This window comes from Spea bombifrons, chromosome 8, assembly GCF_027358695.1.
Source record: "Spea bombifrons isolate aSpeBom1 chromosome 8, aSpeBom1.2.pri, whole genome shotgun sequence".
Lineage (NCBI taxonomy): Eukaryota > Metazoa > Chordata > Amphibia > Anura > Pelobatidae > Spea > Spea bombifrons.
The window spans coordinates 4,854,639-4,878,165 of NC_071094.1; the positions used below are offsets into that span (position 1 = coordinate 4,854,639).

General features: G+C 40.7%; 2 protein-coding genes across 3 annotated transcripts in view; one reads left to right on the top strand and one right to left on the bottom strand.

The window, feature by feature from the left end:
- Nucleotides 1–1,293: 1,293 nt before the first annotated feature.
- Nucleotides 1,294–20,019, top strand: SETX (senataxin). Of its 2 annotated transcripts, none has more exons than XM_053472385.1 (25): nt 1,294–1,468; nt 2,801–2,984; nt 3,433–3,643; nt 3,927–4,036; nt 4,401–4,617; nt 4,725–4,844; nt 5,035–5,209; nt 5,449–5,542; nt 5,844–9,686; nt 10,199–10,307; nt 10,598–10,777; nt 11,148–11,377; nt 11,807–11,974; nt 13,498–13,654; nt 13,917–14,018; nt 14,127–14,233; nt 14,541–14,612; nt 15,503–15,652; nt 16,015–16,122; nt 16,305–16,477; nt 16,560–16,652; nt 16,972–17,139; nt 17,857–17,955; nt 18,041–18,128; nt 18,581–20,019. In XM_053472385.1, the coding sequence occupies exons 2-25, from the start codon at nt 2,805–2,807 to the stop codon at nt 19,205–19,207; spliced, it is 7,581 nt and encodes a 2,526-aa protein (XP_053328360.1). In that variant the 5' UTR covers nt 1,294–1,468; nt 2,801–2,804; the 3' UTR covers nt 19,208–20,019. The 2 variants fall into 2 exon arrangements, with proteins under 2 accessions (XP_053328360.1, XP_053328361.1); XM_053472386.1 differs by having other exon boundaries at nt 5,035–5,204; nt 5,447–5,542.
- Nucleotides 20,020–22,444: 2,425 nt separating this feature from the next.
- Nucleotides 22,445–23,527, bottom strand: part of NTNG2 (netrin G2) — a 31,001-nt gene continuing 29,918 nt past the window's right edge. The window contains exon 7 of the mRNA XM_053472406.1: nt 22,445–23,404. Within this exon, the coding sequence (XP_053328381.1) occupies nt 23,190–23,404 (215 nt within the window). The 3' untranslated portion in view covers nt 22,445–23,189. The remainder of the gene's footprint in view (nt 23,405–23,527) is intronic.

Here is a 23,527-nt window from a genome sequence, read left to right on the forward strand (position 1 = left end):
ACATTCTTCTCGCATGGATTTAATCGGTCTGTTAAACGTCTGACCCACGAGTTACTCTGTTGAGCATTGCTTCTCCAAAACTTGTCATAAAGCTTTTGGTCCAAAAGAGACTCCGCTGACCAGCGTACCGAACGGCAAAATAGATTTTAGGTCTGTGCTTTGCGGTTCCCACGTGACCAACGTTTGGTGCATTGAGGGCCACAAGGTTGGCGGACGGCATACTCGGGATCGATCCGGTGTCTCAAAGTCAGGATGCTGCTTCCATGAGTCTCAGGTTAGCAGTGGGTGACCACGCCCACATTCTGCCTCCTACACGCCCACATTCTGCCTCCCCTGCTAAAGACTGACCCTAGCCCCACCCTTACACAAAGCCACACCCCCAAGAAGAGAGGGTGCTCCGAGGGGGCTCTGTCAGATATTTTATCCCGGCTGATCTGTATATCATAACATATTATATGTCACGGAAAAACAAAAAGGAACCGGAGCCATTTGGTTTCCTCTAAAATGACAATAAATTGTTACATTCTTTCTTATACGAAGAACAAAGAAGTTCTTGTTGAAACTTGATGTCCTAATTAAATGCATGACCTATTCACTCCAGACTATTATCAGTTTTTATATACTTGCATGTATTTAACAATAATAATATAATTTATTTTCTTATTGAATAATAAATAATTGTATATACGTGCAGATAATATAATAGCATTTATTATATAATAAATAGTGTATACTTGCATATAATAACAATAATAATAATGCATTTCTTAAATAATAAATAGTGTATGCTTGCATTTATTAAATAATATAATTGCATTTATTTCATAATAAATAATAGTGTATATCTGCATATAATAACACATTTATTAAATAATAATAAATAGTGTATACTTGCATAATAATAATAATGCATTTCTTAGATAATAAATAGTGTATGCTTGCATTTATTAAATAATAATATAATTGTATGTATTTTATAATAATAAATAATAGTGTATACTTGCATATAATAATGCATTTCTTAAATAATAAATAGTGTATGCTTGCATTTATTAAATAATTGCATTTATTTCATAATAATAAATAATAGTATATACTTGCATATAATAACACATTTATTAAATAATAATAAATAATAGTGTATACTTGCATATAATAATAATAATAATAATAATAATAATAATACCACCTGACAGGTTCTCTTTTAGACACAGATGCGGTAGCAGACACGGACCCCTGGGACAGTCCCCGCGGCGGGGAGGGATTAGCAGGGCGCACACAGCAGAGTAAACAGAGCGCCCGCTCTTTACGTCACTTCCAGGTGGGAGGCGCTGGAGGGAATCGTTGTGCGGGCAGTGTGCACGGGTTGTTGTTAAAATTAAACGCGAGTCTCCGGCTCCAGTTGCCGGGGTAGGCCGCCAAATCACGAGAGTGGAAGTCATGCCAGAGGCGGGCAGCCAAGAAAAAGGTGACCGGGGAGACGGGGGAATATGGCAGCTGGCGCCACACATTTATTACCTCAGGGGGTTTGACAGGAGCTGTTGGGGCATGGCGGTCACGTGATTAGAGACTCACTCACTGTGAGGTGTAAATAAAGGCTTGTCTCGGGGTATATATACATATATATTTTTATATATATACATGGCATGGAGTGTGAAGTCACGGGGCAGGGATGTACGTGTGTGAGGTTAGGGCAAGAGTTTAATGCGGGGCATTGTGAGGGGGGCAGGGGCATGATAATCCCCCCACAGTGCACTCATGTTAAAAGGGACTGGTGATCATAGCCTAAAGGTGTCAGGGAGAGCTGGGGGCGATACAGTCTGAGGTAGGAGGTTTGTGGCAAATGACAAACTTTAATGCATTTGAATAAAGCTCAAAATGCTTCAAGGAGATAGGGTGAATTGAAGAAAGACGCGTGTAGCTGTGGGTAGAAACAGGGACATGGGGCACAGTCTGTAACTGTGTTTATTAGTACAAAAGAAGAGAGCTTATTATATGTTGGGGTAACTTGGCTAGTAAGGGGGCAACTTAATTCATGACTATGAACATAATTCATCTATGTTTTACTAACCGCACAGATATCTGGCTAGCATCTCGCACTCCGTTACAGAAAATTACCCAACGTTTGTTTGTAACCGTTTTCTGCCTATTTCCGCATAGTTTCAGGATTAACCAATTAATATACTTTACCTAACCTGACGTCCCTCTTTCCGGACACTATATAACCTATAACATAAACGTAATTAAACAGAGTGATTTTGGACCTGACCCAGAGTGTATTGTGTGTCTAATTTCTCTCTCCGTGCACGTACATTTATATTCACATAATTTGGAGCAGTTCAACAATTGAAGAAAGGCTTCATTGGAAAGCATCTAAAACATTCCAATGGCCCTTTATCACTCCCATCACTCCTGTGTTCCAATGGCACGTTGTGTTCATTGATCCAAGTTTAAGTTTAAAAGGATCATTGATGGTTAGAAAACCCTTTTGCAATTATGTTACAGCCAGAAATGTCCTTGTTTTCGATGAAAATAGCTGTGACCTCAGACTTTTGAACAAGTGTGTGTATAGTATGGTTCCATAAATTATAATTCCCTATTTTTAATTTTAATCCCTTTCTGTGACTTTTCTCTTTTTTTTTTTTTTTTTTTTACTTTTTTGGTAATATATAATTTTTCTTATTTTCCATAAGCTTTGTTTTTACATCCAGTAGAGTTACAAGCAGACTTCTATACCGTCGCAAGGATGTCTTGAGAAGCGACTGTGTACTAATGTAGTGTTTTTATTGTTTGCGAGCAGGACAATGAGTACGTGCCGTTGGTGCACGCCTGGTGGTTCTGCTGCCACCGATCTTCTCAGGGGTTATGCTGCCGGAGAGCTACACATACAGGACGTCCATGAAGCCAACGATGACCTCAGTTACTGCATGGAGTGTGTGTTGGAGTACCACCGAGCTCGGGATGAGGTTCCGCAGCTCCACAAGGTGCGTTTAAGGATTCCAGGTTTACCTTTTACATTTTTACAGGGACCCTCCAGCCATTATATGTACTTTAATTCACACTAATTCAATTCTATTTGCAAATGCAGTGCATATTTATAATGTCTTCCCATTGGGAGCACTTTCATTGATTGGCTGTTTATGCTGTCTATCAGGGACAGGAACCTACTCCCATTGATTTCATTGGCAGTATGTTGGCTGCTTAATCTGTCAGTAGTAGTAATCAGTGGCAAGAAATGTCAGATCGTGGAAGAAGATTTTGCAGAAGTGTCGTGGACAGTCTGTACAAAAAACATGGAGTGAACCAAGTGTTCTCTTTTTAATTGTGGGATGCATCAAATGTTGGTTTTCTAGCATAGGGAGAATAAAAGGAGGATAGGGCTAGAATATTAATTTGGAATTAGCACTGTTAAGAGCATTTTTTTTTTGGCAGGCACTGTGGGAGATGGAAACATCCCGCATCATTGCCTGGCTTGAAAAGTCCTTGCAAGAAGAAATAGAGGAAGACGATGAGCTCTTTTTGATTGAAGAAGATGGAGAGAAACCGCTGTTTGGCTACACAGATCCCAACTTTGAGAGCAAAGTTCGCGTACCACTTTTAGAATCCCTCAAGTACCCATATTTACTCCTCAACCAACGAGTCAGTAAGTGTCCCATGTCTTCGTATATTGTATAGAAGGAAAGAGTTGGCTATGAAGAGAATTTAAGTGGCATTTTTTGGGGACAACCAGGTTCCTTTTTATGCAAGAACCCTTGTAACCCTCTAACCAGTGCAGTGCTGTATCTTGACTGCTTTCCATGTCAGTAAACGGCATTGGTAAAAGTCACAGCTCAGTGTTTACAGTTTAAATAGATGGTATAAATCTTCAGAAATCTGTGAGCTGTTTGTGTTGTAGGATACTCGTTTATGTGTATTTTGATCCGTAGGCCAGCTTTGTGCTGATGCATTGTGCAAGATGGAACAAGTGAACAATTCCTTTCAGGTGTACGAGAAACTTCCCGGGGTATATCTCCTGCTAGTGCATCCCAATGAAACTGTAAGTTTTTTTTCTTAATGCTTTTTTCTCTCTCACTTTTTAACTCAACCACAAATAGCAATGATCATAGTGTGGGTAGGTGAGGCTGCTAGCCGTTCGTCCTGCATCATGATGCCTTCTGACAGAGTGCTTCTGGTGCCTGTGAGAAGATCCCTTTTCTAGACTTTATGTAAGATGTTGTTTATATTATATTAGAGGCTGGGGAAAAATATTTGTTAATGCATGATGGATACACTTTAATTCTTCGAAAAGCTCATTTGGTGACAGATGTGCTTTCGGTTTCTTTGACAAATGACATGCTCTCTGCTTGGGCTTATGACGTTCTTTGTGCATTGATTAATGTTTCTCATCTCCCCTTTTTCAGGTCAGACGTTGGGCCATCTTGACCGCAAAAGCTCAGGGAAAGGTAGACAGAGATGACTATTATGAGCTGCAGGAGGTCTTCACTTGTCTGTTTAAGGTTATTGAGCTTGGCTTGTTTGAAAACCCTGATCTCTACAGTACAGAATTGGAGGAAGGGAAGCTAATCCTTCTGCCTTCACACCTGTATGATACAACCAACTACAAGAATTACTGGCTAGGTGAGCCTCGACGTGTCTGCTTGCGTTTTTTTTTTTCTGTGTCTCATTCTGTATTCTGTTTTGGATCGTGACATGTGTCTTAAAGTGGTCCTGTTTCTCTCGTGTAGGAATTTGCATGCTTTTGACTGTCCTTGAAGAACAAGCCATGGATTCATTGCTGCTAGGTCCGGACAAGCAGAATGATTTAATGCAGTCTATCCTTCACATTATGGAAAAGTATACTGAAGGTATTGGTATTATAGATCCGTCTGATTGTTCCTCCTTATTGGAAACCTTTGTGAGAGTGGTGTGAGGAGACTATATAGGACTTCACGATAGGGAATCGTCATGTTGTTTTTAGCACCTTACTCAGCTTCCACTGTTTGGACGGATGCTGTTGTGTTCACGTCAGCATAATCCTCTGGTTGTACATTTCAGATGAAAGCCTTAACCCCTTCTGGCCTGCTCTTCATTGCTTCATGATGATCCTTGACCGTTTGGGCTCTAAAGTCTGGGGGCAACTGATTGATCCCATACAGGCATTTCAAACCATCATCGCCAGCCCAAGTTACAACAGAGAGATTGAAAGTGTCCGGAAAAGCTGCATGATGAGGTCTGCATCTACGCCATCCACGTTCATCCACAGTGCATGAGCTCACTTTACAAACCCATTTGCGCACACACATACATTCTTGGGCAATGATATAATTTCTATTTGAGCAGGACATCCCTATTAATTCAGTATTATTAAATATATAAGTATTATTTTACTTTGCTTATGGTGTGCTCTTGTGGTGGTTTGTCCAATGACGTTTTTTTTTATTTTTTTATTATTTTGTTGCTTTCTGGAAGGCCGAGCAAAACTGAGCCAGACCCTAGTGATGACGATGACCTTGTGACATGCAGCCAGATTGTTTACAGCATTAATACAGAGAAGAAAAAAAAAGTACGTAAAGAAAAAAGTAATCTTATTATGATGGAAGTTTCTTTCCCAGGTATGCTGTATTAATTTTTTTTCCAGATTCTGTCTCCTTGCCTGTCTACTTGTTGGTGAATAGACCTTTTTAAGGTCTGTGTCCTTCTAAGTTAAACCCATTTGCATGAGGCAGAAATTCCATGTTTGTTTCTCATTAGACTTTAAATCTATGTCCATGTTTAGATGTGTTCAATTTCACTGATGTCCCAAATTATTCCATTTTTTTTTTAGTTTTTATTTAATATTTTGTATTTTTTGTTTTTTTTTGTAGGACACAGGATGGAGGAATGCAATCTGTCCTGACTACTGCCCCAACATGTATGAAGAAATGCAGTGTCTTGCAAGTATCCTTCAGTCTGATATTGGTCAAGACATGCGGGTCCACGACAGCACCTTCTTGTGGTTTGTCCCATACGTTCAGTCTGTGATGGACCTGAAAGATTTAGGGGTCGCCTACATCATTGAAGTGATTCACCACCTGTATTCTGAAATAAAGGATGTTTTCAATCAGCGGACCCCACAGTGTGATAAGGTTACAGAACTTTTCATTTTGGTCTTGGTTTCAATCATTGAATTACACAGAAATAAAAAGTGCCTTCATATGCTCTGGGTGAGCTCACACAAATGGGTTGAAGCCATTGTGAAATGTGCTTTGCTTCCAGCCAAAGACCAGCAACTCAGGAGTAATCCTAGAACAGCCACGAACTATTCCTTGTCTTCCTCCCCCAACTCGCAGACTGGTGGTTCTGTCCAAAGTGCTTGCATCCAGCTAATTCGAAGCCTCTTGCGAGAAGGTTACCAGCTCGGACAGCAAGGCACTTGTAAGCCGTACCTGGACAAACTCAACTTCATCATCAGAGGCAATGTATGTCGAAATCTAGAACTCAGCAAAACGGAAACTCAAGGTTTGCAAACATGTTTGACGCAGATTATTAAAAGTGTCAAGGATAAAGCATTATCTGCCCCAAGTTCTACTTTGGAGCAAAGTTCAACAAGTAAAACACAGTCTGTGCCCTTCATAAAAATTGAAAGAATGGACGATGATGACGACATGTGGTATGGCTCCAACTGCACGTCTCCGCTTTCCTCTGTAGATACTAAAGCTGGCGCAGCATTAAGCTCATCTTTTGGCGTGGAAGGCTGGAGTGTACCTACTGTTAAAAGTGAACCTCAGGAGACACGAATTTCAGAGCTGAATCCCTCTGCTCTTGGGTGTAGCTCCAGTGCCAAGACGTTTAAAAAAGATCTTTCTGCAGGCAAAGGATGCGCGTCATCTGCCGACACTGTGCTGGACGCAGCTGTGGAGCTGAATCCAAAACCCAAAAAGGAGCTAACGGGTTGGCAATCCAAGCTATCAAAGGTAATGGAGAAATCATCAAGCCGGAAAATTAGAAGAGAAAGTTCAGTCTCTAGAAGAAATATTAGTGACGGTGATCTCGGCAAGGGCTTTACTATGGAAACCAAAGCTGGGTCAATTAAGACTGAGCCATGTGACCCAGGGCTTAGCGAAGTCAATGGTAATTCTGTTCCTTTATCGGGTCTCAAAAGAAAACTCAAAGAAGAAACTTCTGAGAACCTTCCAGTAGCTAGACAGCTAGAAAGGCTTTCTTTAGAAAATGAGCATCCAGAAGCTAAGGGACTTCTTAAACCTCATTTAGATGAAGAAACGAGTGGTGCAAATAGTTATGTTAAAATTGATGAAGAGCCAGAGGATGACGATGACCTTCCTTTGACTGAGATTAGAAAGAGATTGTTAAAGCAAAGTGCGCGGCGTGCAAACCTTACCAATTCTCAGGTTGATCGTGATCTTGACGGTTTGTCTTTGGCTGCCCATGCTAAGTACCTTTGCTTTTCTGAGGACTCTAGCCAGGACAAGGTTGCTCCGCCAGAGCCCTGCCTAATTGAGAGGAAGGTGAAAGGTTCAAAGAGATCTTCCGTCTTTGAGAGTTCATCGTCTGACACAGAGATGTCCTCGGATCAGATCATAACAATCTCGGACTCCTCTTCAGACGAGGAAATTAAGCCAGTCCTTAAACATTTAAAACCTGAGAAACTTGAAATTCGCAAAGAGGACCCACCGTCCACGTCTTCCTCCCCTTCCAAACCAACGAATGAAGTTCAGATAAAACCCGAGAGATCTCCTCAGACATGTGATCAATACGATTCACAGTTATTTGAGTTTGAAACAGCTGATGATGTGTTTTCAGTTTGGCAAGACTCTTGGGTTGATGAGAAGAAGCCCTCTCCTGACCAGGCACAAAAAAATGAAAGTTCTAAAGTGGAAGCTGATGATAAAAAATGTAATGACTTTGAATCGGACAATGACTTTGACCAGTGGGGTTACGACACGGATTACATTTGCGATGATGCCATTGAAAAAGCAGCACAGGATGCCGAGAAACAGTTTCGATTGTCTATGCCTCACCAAAAAGATCTTAAAGAGAAAAGCCATAGTCGTTCAAATGAAAGCTTAAGTTCTGAAAAGTTTTATGGTAAAAAATCAAAAACCTCTTCCGAAAAGAGTAGTAAACTGTCTGTAACGAGTAAGACCTCAACCGTGCCAAAGAAAACACCGTTATCCTCCTCAAAGACCGCTTTAAACAAGAAAACAGAGACTGCCGCCGGTCAAAAAATCTCATTGAAGTCAAAAATAAGCAGAACAAAAAGTCCAGTGAGAGCATATACTGAAAATAAAAAGCACAACAGTCCCCGTAAACCATCGCTTGCTGTGGTTCCTCCGAAGAAGATTCGTGTCTGTCCCGAGCTACCTTCCACCGTGGAGAAACTTGGCCTTAAAAAAGCCCCCCGCAAAGCATTCGACTTGTCACAACGTTCTCTAGACAGCTTAGCAGAACTGCGTAACTATGGCAAATCCGCTGGGAAGGTAGAGCCTAACAAACAAAAGACAAAGCTGATTTCGCCACAGTCGTTACTGGTAAAAGGGAACAAAAGGCTTCTGGCTTGTCAGGACCGGCAGTTTTACCGTCAGTCGAGACCCAAAGAGAAAAGTGCCGAGCACTCAGAGAGTCGCAAAAGAAAATTGGAGACCTCAAAGCACCCTGGAAAGGAAGAGGAAAAGAACGTGTCGCTTTCAGGACAGAACAAACACACTCGTAAGAGCAGCTCTGACGTAAGTCCAAGTAGTTCTAGCAGAGAAGAACCAACGTATATGCCTTCTGAAGCGGTTAAGTCATCTGAACAATCTTCATCTACTGCTAATGGTGAGAGTTCTGCTGGGAAGGTAGCTTGTGCTTCTTCACCCGTTGAGAGTACCATCAGGTCTCCGTCAACCGTAGTAAAAGAATCTAGTAATAATGAAGAGGTTGATGACGATGACGGTGATTTATTCTTAACCCAGTCAGATCCAGTTGACATGGAAGAATGTTCTCAGATACAACATGCCATTCAAATTGGGGCCCCAGAAGACGGTAGCACACCCAACACTGTGCATTCCTCTCCATCGCTCCCAGAAAAAGTCGAGCACTCAGTGTGTAAGTATAGCGGCTGTTCGGAGACCGTTAGTGGCAACGGAGAACATTGTGCAAAGCATTCTGTACCAGAAAAACCAAGCGATCACTTGTTTGCGAAACCCGGTCTGCCGCCTTCTCTTCAGAAACCCATCAAACCTTCCACGGCCAAAGTTTTTGGTTCTGGTAACATTTCAAGGACTGCTGCTCTTACTAAAGATCTGGAAAACGTACCAAAGATCCACGGTGTTTCTAAAGCTAAAGTCCAGCCACCCAAGCCTGCGTTCCAGAGACCAGCCATGTCCTCAACCGGCCAAAATAAGCCTTCAGTTCCACAGGTTACAAACAGCGTACTGCAGCCGCTTATCAACCAAAATAATATCCCATTACAGACTGGTTCTTCTCCTGTATTTCAGAAAGGAAACTTTCCTCATCATCAAATGGGCCTTTCCCAAATGCGTGACCCAGGTTGGCTAATGAGGGAGGTTCTGAAGTGGAGATATGAAATGTTTAATAATGTTTCTCAGTTTGGACCTCCTAGGGACCTCTGCGAATTACCTCTAATGAAGGTTCCTCTCAGGTTTTCTGGATACGATGAATATTTCAATGCTTTCTTCCCCCTGATGTTACTAAATAGCTTTGAATCGGTAAGTGGGGTCATTTTCAAGTTACATACAAACTTCTTGCAGATGTTATCCAATACGTAGAATACATATGCATAGTTCAGTAATTATTACTCAAGTTTTGATAACCACGCCAAAAAAACGTTGGCACTTAGCTCAAAACTAAGAGCTGAAAGAGGTAAAGAGAAACTTTTTGTCTGGGGAAAGAGCGACAACAGGGAACTAGACGCTGGCTCAAAACTAGTAACTTTAGAAGTGGTAGCGAGAGAGTGAATAACTGTAGGATTTGTCTTGTAAAATAAAATACCGGTGTAATATATATATATATATATATATATATATATATATATATATATATATATATATATATATATATATATATATATATATATATATATATATATATATATGGTAACTAAGCATGAAACGTTTGGTTTTGTCTTTTCATCTGTTCTGGCATAAATGCAAAAATACATAATAACCTAACTAATGACCGCTCCACCTGTATAATTTTTATTTTTATTTTTTTTCAACAGTTGGCTCAGGATTGGTCAACTAAACAACAGACGATAAATTCCCATCTATGCAGGCTGCAGTTACAGAATTTTTGCATCGACAGTCAAGTAAACCGGGGAGAATTTCAAGGTCAGTTCATGGAGATAAAGCCCGGTCTTTGTCTTAAGGCAGTGAGATGATTTCACTTGAAAGACGAGGTTGCTAGCTGTCCAACATGAATTTGCTACTACATAGTTATTTTAAATATGTTCTAGGCCTTCATGATAGTAACCATGGTTTTCTGCAAATGTTTTTTCAATGACTATTTCATAGAAAAAAAAATTGCGGAAGGATTCACACTACTCTTGCGTTATTGGTTGTGGAAAATGTGCATGCCTTGTTTTCTGTGTTTGTAACAATTATTTTGCGTGCTCCTGCAGCTTGGTTTAGGGATGCAGATTTTAACAAGCAGCGCCATCCCAAGGAAGATGACTTGGTGTTTCTACTTACGCCAGAGTCGCATAACAGCATGACAGGGGAGGAAGGGGAACAGCCAACTTCCCTAGTGTATCACACGGGATACATGTCGCGTTTTATTCGTTCCCAGCGCACACAGATCCGTAAGTCCCTACCGTTTAGTAGAATCCGTATTACATCATGTGGGCCAAGGTTTGTGTGATCGCTAAGGTTTAAATTGAACCTGCCTCATCTGGGCACCCCATGGGTGATGAGTCAAAACCCTTCCCATGAAGGGGCCTTGATGGCAGATGAGAGTATGAACTTTGGCTAAAATATGGAACTCTAAAGCCTTATTTTTGTGTTATATCTACATTTGCAGGTTTGCTGGAGATGTGTTTTTTTATTTCTCTTTAAATGCTGCATTTCATGTAAATCCCTATGGGTGACATGATGTGGCGCGTTGAACCAATTAGAGTCCCCGGTTTGGTATGCCATTTTAATATCAAATCTGCATTGTTATTTTCTCTCTAGAGGACAAGGAGCAATATACGCTGTGTGACTTTTGTATCCACACCTACGGAAACCTTTCTGGAAGCCGCAATCGGCAAGTGCAGTGCGTGGTGGTGGGCAGTCTGATTACTACGCAAAGGCAATACAAAGCGTTGCTTAATCTGCCAAAGTCACCGCTCTTCAAGCCCATCATCCATCCCAGTCCCTCACATTTCCTGCCAAGGGATAACCTAAGAAGCGAGATCAACTTGGTAGGTGGATTTCAAGATTCCTATAACTCTTAGATGTCCGATGAGATAATACCAAACCAGATGTTTTCATTTGTGTCCACCCTGTCTGCAATTTTCTACCACGCTCGGTGAGTAGCAGTTTGCGTATTCGTTTGGCGCTTACCGTGCACCTTGTAAATCTGTTCATTATTCTCATGTAAGGCAGTGACCCGAGTATATTTACCTTGATGCAACATGACAAAATAATTTACATTTTGTCTATGTAATTGGAATAAGACGTAGACATTAACACACATGAGTTCAGTAAAAATGCATGTTTTGTTTCATTTAAAAAATAAAAAATTCTTAGAAACCGGAAAATATCTTCTAGAACTTTCTTGCATAGGCCATGTCTGCTTTTCAAGGTGTTGGATGCACAAACACTGTGAAAAGTTTCTTTCTGCATCTCAGTTCCACAGCCTGAAGGAGTATAACAGCGATCAGAAGAATGCCATCGAAAAAGCTTATGCTATGGTGAAACAGCACCCCAAATTACCCAGAATCTGCATGATCCACGGCCCGCCGGGGACCGGAAAGTCCAAGACAATAGTGGGCTTTCTTTATCGAATTCTTATGGAGGTAAGAGAACGGTCTGTGAGCGTTCCTGACAATGAATGTTAAAATGATTTAATCACGTTTTCTGGTTTTTTGTTACGATTTCAGTTGGAAGGAAGTGTCCTGGATCTCTCTTATACTGATAAAAAGGTCATGTTATGGGAATTGGAGAAGATTTAAGTTAACTCCTCCACGTTTCTCTTTGGAAACGAGTTAGTATGCAGTGTTTGTCCATGAAACAAAGATAAGCTCTGTAGATACAAAAATAGCTTCGAATATCTTTAAAGGCAGGGCAACGATACTGTACGATGTGTTACAGGACACGGGTTTACTGAGAAAGGCCTGTGAAAAATAGCACAGGGCTGCATGTGGTTGTTGGGGACCATAAGTTTGTGTAAAGGGTTAAGTCATAGGGGTCAGGGAAAGGACAGCAAGGTTTTTTTTCCAGAATGCGCCGCTTAGTCTTGCCCGCCTTTTTGTGTTTTTGCGCTCGTGAGCAGCTTGCGCCGCTTAGTTACCCGCCCCTTTTGCATTCCAGTTGCGCTCGCGGACAGCTCGCGCTATACTTTAGGCGGGATTCTAGGCTATTTAAGGGATGTCTCTGAGGTACTTATTTCACTACCCGGGCTAGCGTTAACCGACTGCACTGACCTTTCGAGTCTGGTGAGCGGCGGTTCTCAGCAAAGCTTCGGGGGCAGCATGGAAGAGCTGCTGAACTGTCTCCCGCCCTCCCTCCCTGTATCATTTTATGTTTTTTATAAAAAAAAAAAAAAGAAAAAAAAAAAATTGTTTTTTATTTCATGTCGTGGCTTTTATTGGGGCAAGTTGCTCTCTTAATAGGGAGTGAACATTGGGGGTTTTGTTCAGTGTCAGGCTGACAGGCTGTTGGGGCAGTCGGCCTTGATTTAAATTATTTTATAACTCTGTGGTTTGGACCAAGAGTTGTGGTTTGTTCTAGTTTTGATACAAAGTTGTTTGTTTATGGTTGGAAATTTGTGATAAGCTAAATAAAAGACCACGGCCTTTGTTCATCCAAAAAATGGTTTCGTTGTCTTTATTATGTATCGTTCAGTTGGTTACAATCTTTGCACCATACAACCACATGTATTCTAGCTTTATCGCATAAGCACAACTAATTGATATTTTAATTTTGAGTTTTATGCAGAACCAGCCTGTACCTGTGCCTGGTCGTAATTCACAAAGTCCATCTATTCGTTTGACACGATTGTCTGCTTTGCGCATTTTATGTTGGATTCTAATTACTTTTTTTTGTTTGTTTTTAATACGTTTTGTATAACTATTCATAAAATTAACGATTCCAGCTGTCTAACCCGCCCGTTTGAATGTCTACCAAGAATCTTCTGCAAATTTGTTATGGTGGATTAACGATTTGGTATGAGACGCTGGTGCAATAAATTCTAAAGCAAATTAGATTTAAATCACTTTACTTGTACTCCTTTTTGTAAACTTGATTTGCTTTATTTGTATCACATTTATACAGTTCGTAGCTCTTGGTATATTGGTGAACGTTTTGTTCTAACCCGCAGAAGAGCAGCAGCAATGTTCCAGATCAAAACTTCAATGTCAAAAACAAGAGGAACAGAGTTTTGGTTTGCGCCCCGTCCAACGCAGCTATCGATGACCTCATGAAGAAGATCATACTAGAATTCAAAGAGAAATGCCACGACAAGAACAACCCCGTCGGTGTGTGTTGGATTTAGTATACGGCTTTATTCATTATGCAATTAAATGTTTATTAGTATTGCGTAATATGTCTAGCCGGTAATGTAGCTTTAAAAAGTAGCACCAAGGCAGAAAGACAACTAAAAAGCTTATTTTTCATACCAGTTTGCCTTATACTACTTACTGTCTTTGATTATGGGCAGTTTCTTATAATTGTTACATAAGTGTGTATTAAATATGATGATTATTTTCTGTGATTGAGATGTTTTTGCTTCACACGCAGGGAACTGCGGAGACATAAATCTGGTTCGCCTGGGAGCGGAGAAAAGCATTTCCAGCGATGTTATAAAGTTTAGCCTGGACTGTCAAGTAAACTACAGAATGAGTGAGTGTGACCCAGCTGTTTATGTAATAAAAGGGTTTTGGGGAAAATAACTTTAGAGCGGTATGTTGGCGTCTGCCTCGCCTACTGAATTATGAACTTGATTTATAGATCGCGCGCAGCAGGATCATAACATGATCAAACAGAAAGAAGCTTTGGATAGGCAGCTGGACGAGCTGTCCCGCCAGCGAGCCATGGAGAGATGCAACAAGAATACGGTAAGAGGAGCAGTTAACTACCATGACTAAATGGTTAATACTGTTCCTGAATGTTCATGAAAATGTATTCCAGCTCTGCTTTCTTGTATAATACCATAAAACTGAGTATTACCTTAAACTGTGGAATAATGCCTCTTAACATTTTTTTCTTAACACTGTAAGAGATCACATTGTTGGAAGAATGGCTGTTGGTCTTGTGAGCTATTTGATCGTACTGTAAACCTTCATAAGGATCTAATGAGTTTGAATGTCTTTATATTCCATCTTGGTGAAAATGCTAATCTGCTGTATCGCTTTCCTCTGTCAGTGTGAACAATTGGAAGAGAAGATTGCCAAACTGTCCAACGAAAGACAGCTTTTGGCACATCGCCTAAAAGAGGTAAGGGATCTAAGCATTACAAACGGAATGCTTTTTCTTCAGCCATCATATGCACTTTAAAGATCCCTTTAGATTTTCATATAGTTTACTCTCCAATTGCATGGGGGGATTCAACAGAGTCACCCTAAATGTATTTGCCCCTTTCCCCAGCTAAATGTCCTGCCGGAGGTGCATTTGGCTGACGGCATCTCCTTCCACACGATGTACTCGCCTCTTATCAGCTCCGCATTGGCTCTGCAGAACACTCCATGCAGGGGCCGGCTTAGTCCCCGATGCGCATGTGTAAGATCTTCCCTCCTATTTCAAATAGGGAGAACATTCCTGCCACTAATTGGCTACTCAAGCCAGCCAGTGGCAGGACATGTTCCCGTTGGTTTTATTGGACGGGCTTACTGCCACTGAGTGACAGCTTAAGCAGCCAATCAATGGTAAGATCATGGGGCATACAGCTGCTGCTGCTACAAGACACTCTCTCTAGTGAGTCAGGTGAGAACATTAATTGAACGCATATTAAAGTACACAGAGTTAGGGTCGCTGACATAGTACTTTAATATGCATTGTTCTATAGTAGTCAGGGAAATTAGCCTGTCCCTTTAAGTTTGTTGGCAGACATATAAACAGTTTCTATCTGAGATTGATGAAATATTATTGCACGCAGCGTTGCTGGTCTTGCGTGGTAGAGCAATGTGTGGTTTTGTAGCTTGAAGTAAGTTAAATTGCTCGTAAACCTGATGCGTCTTTAGCCTTCACGTACGGAACTTAAATATATCCGAATAAGAGATTTCCGCAGCTTTCAGGCGGTGGAATAACTTGTGAAATGACATATCCTCGTAGCTAAATCGTATCGGCGTCCCGGAGTCTGTTTTTAAATTTTGTGATGTCACTGAAAGTTCCGCAGGCGTCCGCAAGAGGTTCAACGCAACATTATCCTGGAGTCCCATGTCATCTGCTGCACGCTGAGCACAAGCGGGGGGTTCCTGCTGGAGTCTGCCTTCCGACAACTAGGACAGGAGCCTTTTAGCTGCGTCATTGTGGATGAGGTCAGTGATTTGTAAACTGCTGGAAATGGTCATTTTGCTAAATTGTTTAGCCAGATAGTGGAGGTTTTTGTTGTGTCAACCTGGATGGGGAAATAAATAATTTAACTAAAGGCACGAGAACGACCGTAAAGTTATACTGAATTGTTCAGATCCTTTACGACAGTAAACGGGATTCATGGAATATCCTAAAGGATGGCCTCCTCTTCTAAGACTCTGTCCATGAATTCTAATTTGCTGTTCAATTTGAAATAAATACTACTTTTTGGGGGATTATAAGCAATGCATTCTTGTAAGGTGGTACGGCTGATATGGTAAATGTATTGATTGATGTATTGTTTTTTCTTTTCATATCTTCTGCTCAGGCTGGACAGTCCTGTGAAGTGGAGAACCTTATTCCTCTTCTCCACCAATGTTCTAAACTGGTGCTTGTTGGGGACCCGGAGCAGTTGCCTCCAACAGTTATCTCACTGGTAAGAAGCCTCGCCAAGGAAGCCATGCAATTTATTCTATCTAGGGAAAATAAAGCATTTAGGTACTTTACTGGCTTATTTCAGACTATCTTCTATAACTGTAAATGCTGGTGGATTTTTATGTATTTGGGTAGACACTGATGTACTAAAGACTCACTGCCATATTTTATTTTTATCTCCAGAAAGCTGGGGATCTTGGCTTTGGGCAATCACTGATGTCCAGGCTTTGCCGGTATTTGGAAACCGTAACGGCCGACTCCCCGGTTCTTCAGCTGACTGTACAATACCGCATGCATCCTGACATCTGCCTCTTCCCATCAAATTACTTCTACCGGCGCATGCTGAAGACAGATAGGTAGTTATTGTTATGAAAATGTAAGTCCGCCGGGCGTGTAGAATATTCTTGGAGCTCAGGGTCTTCCTTGTGCGTTCTGCAGGGTAACAGAAGAGGTCCGCTGTTCCTCAGACTGGCCTTTCCAGCCGTACATGGTGTTTGATGTGTCGGATGGATACGAGAAGAAAGAAAGGGAGTACGTATCTTCCTTTAAAAAATGAATGTAGCCGGTTATAGCGCTTTATTAGACGTGTTGGAGATTTTAACTGCAGCGAACTATAATTCAGCATATTAGACTCTGAAACCTTGCAGAAATTCTCAGCTAAGCTTTCACTGTCACATTTTTTTTTTAGTGTAAACGGTTACTTTTTTAGGTTTTTGAGGCTGGTGTAAGGACTGTGGTTTACAATGACTTTGCGGCAAACTTTTTTTTTTGGTTCTGATTATCTGGAACTCTCTCACCCAGTGCTTGTTGTATGTTAAATGTTGTTGATTTCTTTTCTTTTTCTTTCCAGATCATTTTTCAACCCCCAGGAAATTAAAGTCGTTCTGGCTCTCATAAAGCTCATTAAAAGCAAGAAAAAAGAGTTCTGCTTTAGAAATATTGGAATTATCACTCCATATCGTGCTCAGAAGGTGATGATTATTGATGCACTTAGAAAAGCATTTGGAAACGATAACAAGTAAGGACAAGTCACTGAATTTTAACTAACCTTTTTGTTTTCCTTCTGTAAATGTCATTATCATCCAGTTTTTATTGCGGGGGATAATTAGTGATACACAACTTTGTCTCTGTGCTATCCAAACGGATAGAACGTTTGCAGACCACAAGTGAGCGTCTTTGGAAGTAATTTAAATCAGCACGAGGGTCCGTTACAGGCTTACTCACAGTCTCGCTATTCTCTTTGCATGTAGTCTTGGTGCGCTGTAGCTTTTCTGCGGTTTGCAGCGTGTAGCTTAAAACTCTTTTGAACATTTTTTGCAAAAAACGACACCAAAACAGGAAGAAGGTGGTTTTGAGAGGCTGCCCATACTCGTTACTAAAACATATTCAGAATTTTTCTATTTTTTTTTTTTCTTTTGAGAATGTAGAATGTAATAGATGCTGTAGTTTAGATTTTGGTTACAGCAAAGAAGATGTGTTTTATATTTCTAAATCCTCTTTTATCCAAGGTCAAATTCTTTGCAGTATTACAAGCCGGTGCGTAATAACACTGCGTATTCTTATGTACAGCAACCACGCGTTATCTTATGCTGTATTGAGCCACACAGGCCACTTGGTGCCAGTAAAGTCCCACAAGCACAAGGGTGATTTTAGTTTAGAATGGTCTCTAACCACTTGGATTTGTTGCACCGTATTTAAAACTAATCCATCATCTGCTTAATATTGTCTCTTCCAGGCCAGGGGAAGTGGACACAGTAGATGGTTTTCAGGGTCGTCAGAAGGATTGCATTATTGTTACGTGTGTCCGTGCCAACGCCGCACAGGGTTCCATCGGGTAAGCCAAGTCTCATTAGACTTTTAATCAGTTATTGGTCTGTTTGTTTGTTTTTTAATTGTGTTTCTCGTTCGTTTTATTTTAGATTTCTTGCAAGTCGACAGCGCATGAACGTGACGATCACCAGAGCCAAGTTTAGTCTCTTTATCTTGGGAAACCTCAGAACCCTTATGGTAAGAAGAACATTTAAGTTCCAACTTTTCTGTGACTCTAAGTAGGACTTAATTACCAGAGATATTCCAGTAACATTAGCTCTTGCGAGAAAATTGACGGATTTTACTGATGTTTCTAGACTGTTCCCCAATGCCGCCCTATGATACGTGCAGCTGGAGGTTTATTTTACACAGTTATGTTTCATACACCCATTGAGATCCTATTAAGGAAAATCCTGAAAACTGTGGCAGGTCTTAAAATATAGTTAATAGTTGATAGAAGTATAAATACAAATTTAAGGCAAGACAAGTGGATTTGGAGTTGTAAATACCCAGCAGTCTCCTGTTTCTTATGCTTCAGTGTAGACTTCTTGCGGTTTTCTGAAGACCCCCATTACCGGTGTAGTGCGTACTTTACACGCCTGAAGCGTGTTTGGGCTTGCTTAACAATACTTTTTATGTCTTGGGTACAGGAGAACAACGATTGGAACCACTTAATCCAAGATGCCCAAAAAAGGGGAGCTCTTATTAAGACAAAAGAGGACAACTACCAAAATGATGTCAGTAAGATCCTGAAGCTTAAGCCCGTAGCACAACGCACCGCTCACATTCCTAGTGGAAGAGCAGATGAGAGGCATAGGGATAGTTCCCATAATCCGCCCCAGAGTAAGGTTTCAAGGGAGTCTGCTAAGCCGTATGGAGGTACTGCCCCGACACCTTCACGGCCTGTGGTGCCTCCACCTGACGATTCCAGAAGGGATTCCTCTAAAAACTTAGTGAGCCCCTCTACAGCGTCTTCTGCGCCCCGAGAGAAGTTAAAGGACCCCAGGTTAGCTCGTCGACTGGAGAGCACAAAGGAACCACAAGGACCCAGTCCAACATCTGGACCTTCCCAGCACCGATTCATTCTAAATCGGGGACAGAACAGCAGCCATCGACCTCTGTCCATAATACATTTCACGGCTGACGTTCGACAGCCTCCGCAACCAACCCCGGGCTCTCTCAATAGGAGACCAACAAGTAGCTTTCTCAGCGACAAAGATCGGGCTGGTAAGCCAGCTTCGGAAGGAGACCATGAAGCAAAGAAGAGGAAAGTTTGATGAGAACTCCATTGTGCTTCTGTTAACAGGTGGAACGCTGCAGGCAGATGGAACAGTCCTATTCTGTACAGGCCTTGGAAACCGTACCTTTTTTTTGTATTTAAAACATACTATGCAAGATTCACTCACACAAATCCCTGTGCTGATCAAAGGATGGCTACTACCTGTTGATATGGCAAAAAGGGGGTCATTATATAATACATGTATCTAGTAGTGTAAGATAGTTGTGTTGATACTGTGAACAAACTTATTTTATTATAGACAGAGAAATTTTATAATGGCTAAAAAAGCCAAACCTTTTTTTTTGTTTGTTTGTTTGTCGTATAATTTCTGTTCACTTTGTCTGAATTCATTTTACCATCCTGCATCCGATACGATGGCGCAGTTCTGGTCTGTATGTAACAAAGCCTCAAATATGTTTTTTTCCTAAGTCGCTTGTGTGTGTGGTTAACATTACCTCTTCTTGAGACTAAAAGTAACTTAAAGTAATTTACTTTGACCAGCTGATTCTCAGTTAGATGATGGAATATATATATATATTTGTGGCTGGAAAACATCTGTATTTTACATTAGGCAGGAGGCAGGGAGTAGTATATTCTAACGCTCATTCCTTGGAATTATCAGCTTGGTTCTAATTGTCTTAAAAACCCAAGAACTCAAATGGTTTTGTGAAAACATAATTCAGTTTATACTTTCATTTACTTCTGTTACTTTTTATAAGTGCGGCGGTAGGGGACAAAATGACAACGTTCATGGTTTTTGCATACAAAAACTTCTTTTTTTGTGGTTGTATAAAATATAAAAACCCCTTACGTTAGGATTTTCTCAGATCTGTGGGAGGAAAGAACATGTTTGTACCTAACAGCAAGTTTTACAGGTTATTTGTTATCTCATTTTAGGGTGTTCATTAACTATGCTTTTCTATAAGTCCTGGGTGTCCAATGCATTAGGTTTGCCACTGCTGGGACATAACAGAGAGGTTTCTTTGTGATCCACTGATTCCTGACGCAAAAACAGAATCTGAGCATTACTTGCCCACCATCCAGCTACCTTTATTTGTCTGAAACCAACTGCTTTGAGCAACTTGGCCTGGAAGGAACAGGGATTTAGCCCCATCTCACAAAGGGCAGGACAAGGTACACCTCGTAGCAACTTGGACTGGGAGAGCAATGGCTTTGGCGCAAGGATTGAAAGGTTCATAAGAGCGACTCTATTGGTTGCCTGCAGGGTGCGCATCTGGCACCAACCAATGAAGAGCAGCTGCCCTTCATTGGTTGATGCCAGAAGAGCTCCTTGCTGGCGACCAATAGTCGCTCTTACGGACCTTGGCATCCTGGTGTGATCCTATGGATCCTCGCTGACCTCTGCTATACTATGGAAGACTTAGGCTAGAAAACCGGCAGAAAAAAAGAGTAAAACGAAGAAGGTTTACGAATATTCGCCCAAAACGAACACGGGAACGGGGGAATATTTGTAGAATACAAAGTTGTTTTTTTCCTCTTGAAGATGAACACGAAGACTTCGCCGGTGCTCAACACTTCTGGTTACCTGGAAAGGTTTGGACCTCGCAGACACTGAGAAAACTTGGCTTACCCCCTCCGACAGTACGGCCTGAAAATTTTACACATCTAAGGCTGTTTTTTCCTATATCTGTTGCGTCTCCCCCCTTACATTTTGTGGTTCAGCTCAATACATATATGCAGCTGTGATTACAGATTAAAATAAGTATAAATTAGAAACCTCTTCTGTGTATAGAATTCCTTGTTTTCAGCGTCTTCATGGTTATTCCTCCCTGTTAAGCTCTGTCCCCTGTTATTAAGTTACTGATTGTTGTCAGAGAACCTGCTATAGGATAGGGAGAAGGGTGAGAAATTGATCAGGTAATGCTGGTTCTGCCACAGGCTGCCGTCCATCTCGGTAGCCATAAGCTGAACTTCCAACTTACACAGGCTATAGGTAATTTTGTGAAGGTGACGGTGTCCCATAATGCAAAGTTTCCACACTTTTGGTGGCGGAGCCCCAAGGCAGTCTCCAATGGGTAATAGATCTTGTAAAGATTTCGATGAGAAGCTGTTTCGGCCAGCAGAGGGTGCTTTATTTCCTTAATGAAGTGGTTCTTGTCGGGCTGGTTTACTCCTTATTACCGCATCAATCAGGATGAACTATTGAGATTTATTTCTCTCTTGATCTATACATCCGCTTGCAATCCCGCGAGCGTATGAAAATATTTAACACACAGGTTTCATATTATTACATCACGCTTAAAAATAAAAAATAAATGCGTATTTACTTAATTTTATTAATCACTGCATTGCCTTAACGAAAATTTTTTATTAAAGGCGGTGTGCTTAAATTTTGCATTTAGGAATAAGTGAAAGATTTTGGGGGAAAATGCCTTATCATTTTCGCTCAGGGGCCCTACAAGCCCAGAGTCTTGTACGCCTTGTGTAAGAATTCATTGGTCGCCGAAGAGTTAAATATTGGAACGTATAGACATAATTAAGAGCCGTCAGACAAAGAGCATTTGTTAATACACAATTCTTTTTTTTACTTTGATTATTTTTCATCGTTTCCAAGTCTTCTGGATAAAGCCGTCTCTCTGATCCGTAATATAACATTTAAATCGAAACAAAAATAATTCTCTACAAAAGAAAATTTCTTTTCAATATACAATATAATCAATATTTTTTTTATTTTCTGATATAACGTATATATTTCCTCTTTCCCTGCCCTGTGCCTTTAAAGTGAGCGTTTTATATTTGTGCAGTCCCACTTAACACTTTAGTTGCCATAGAGGACTTATGCTTATGATGATTTGGGATATGTCACAGTGAATGTGATTTAAATATTTCATTTTAGTAGAACGTCCAGGAAACAGGGAAAAAATGTATTCTAACGCTTTGTGTCGGAATGCAGAAAATATCCTCAGAAGTGGGAGTTGCTTATATATGTATATATATATATATATATATTTATATATATTCATATACAATATATATATATATATATATATATTATAATATATATATATATTATATATATATATATATATATATATATATATATATTTATATATAATATATATATATTTATAAATAATATATATATATTTATAATATATATATATATATTTATAATATATATATATATATATATTTATTATATATATATATATTTATATATAATATATATATTAATATATAATATTTATTTATTTATTTATTTGGATGAAGCTTGGTGGAGACTAGGAAGTGGGACTGCACATTAAGAAAGAACTCTGTGAAACGTGGTAAATATACCAAATAAGTTAAAAGGCAGCAAATTCCCATCACAGAAACAGTCATAGCCAAAGATTTTTTTAGTTCGGATGCCTGCCTCCGCATGGACGCGCTCAGAATCCCACCGCCGAAATCCTATACGTTTTCTTTCTATATATTTATATGTATATGTGCAGTCCTTGTTTTTGGCACGGGGTCCGGTCTCCACGCTGCGACTCCAATGAGGTGTAGAGATGACCCCCTTTCTTGTTAAGCATTGTCTTTGTCCACCACGTGCCCCCTGTTTATACTAAAGAGAGGTAGGCTTATTATGACCACCTTCTTGCGTAAAAGCATTGACCAGCAGCTGGTGATCGCTCCAACATCCATCTGTCGGAGTCCGTAGATGGGTGTAGGTAGTGCCCTTGGCGGAGCCAGTCCAAAATATAGCTGGCTATCATCACGCCATGAGAGAGGGGGAGAGACTCTTCCACCTGAGGGCCAACTTAATGGCACTGTTTTGCACATGGCCGCCAGTGACGCCAGTGTGCTTTTACAAGCTCTCCCAATGTCCCTTGTAACAAGGCAATAAGGCACTGCAGAAGTTGAGTTACCATCAGACATCAACTGCCCCCCTCTTGACTATCTAGTGCTCTGTAACAGGAAGATTGACTGATACGTAGACACAGCTCCTGCGGTGTGCTCAGCCTATGACATTCAGGGCTTTAACCGTCTACCGTGCTCATCAAAAGTGTGCAAACGAGAAGAAGCGCCGAGCTGACCACAGTGCTGGAGGCGGAGTCACAGTTCCTGTGGGTGGAGTCACATTTAGCATCCTGGCACAGGGCTCCTTTGAAGCCGGCGGGGCAAATACATTTCTGTCCGTGGTGGCAAGTCCCGCCATTGTGGCAGATCAGAAGCTCTTCGTCACATACATTGGCTGGTGGGGGGGGGGAAACAAAAATCGTTAAATCGTCAGTCGTGTGAAGCCGAAAGTTACCAAAAAATTCTATACAACTAAATAAACTTTAAAATCAGTAAAAAAAAATATATATCATTTTAA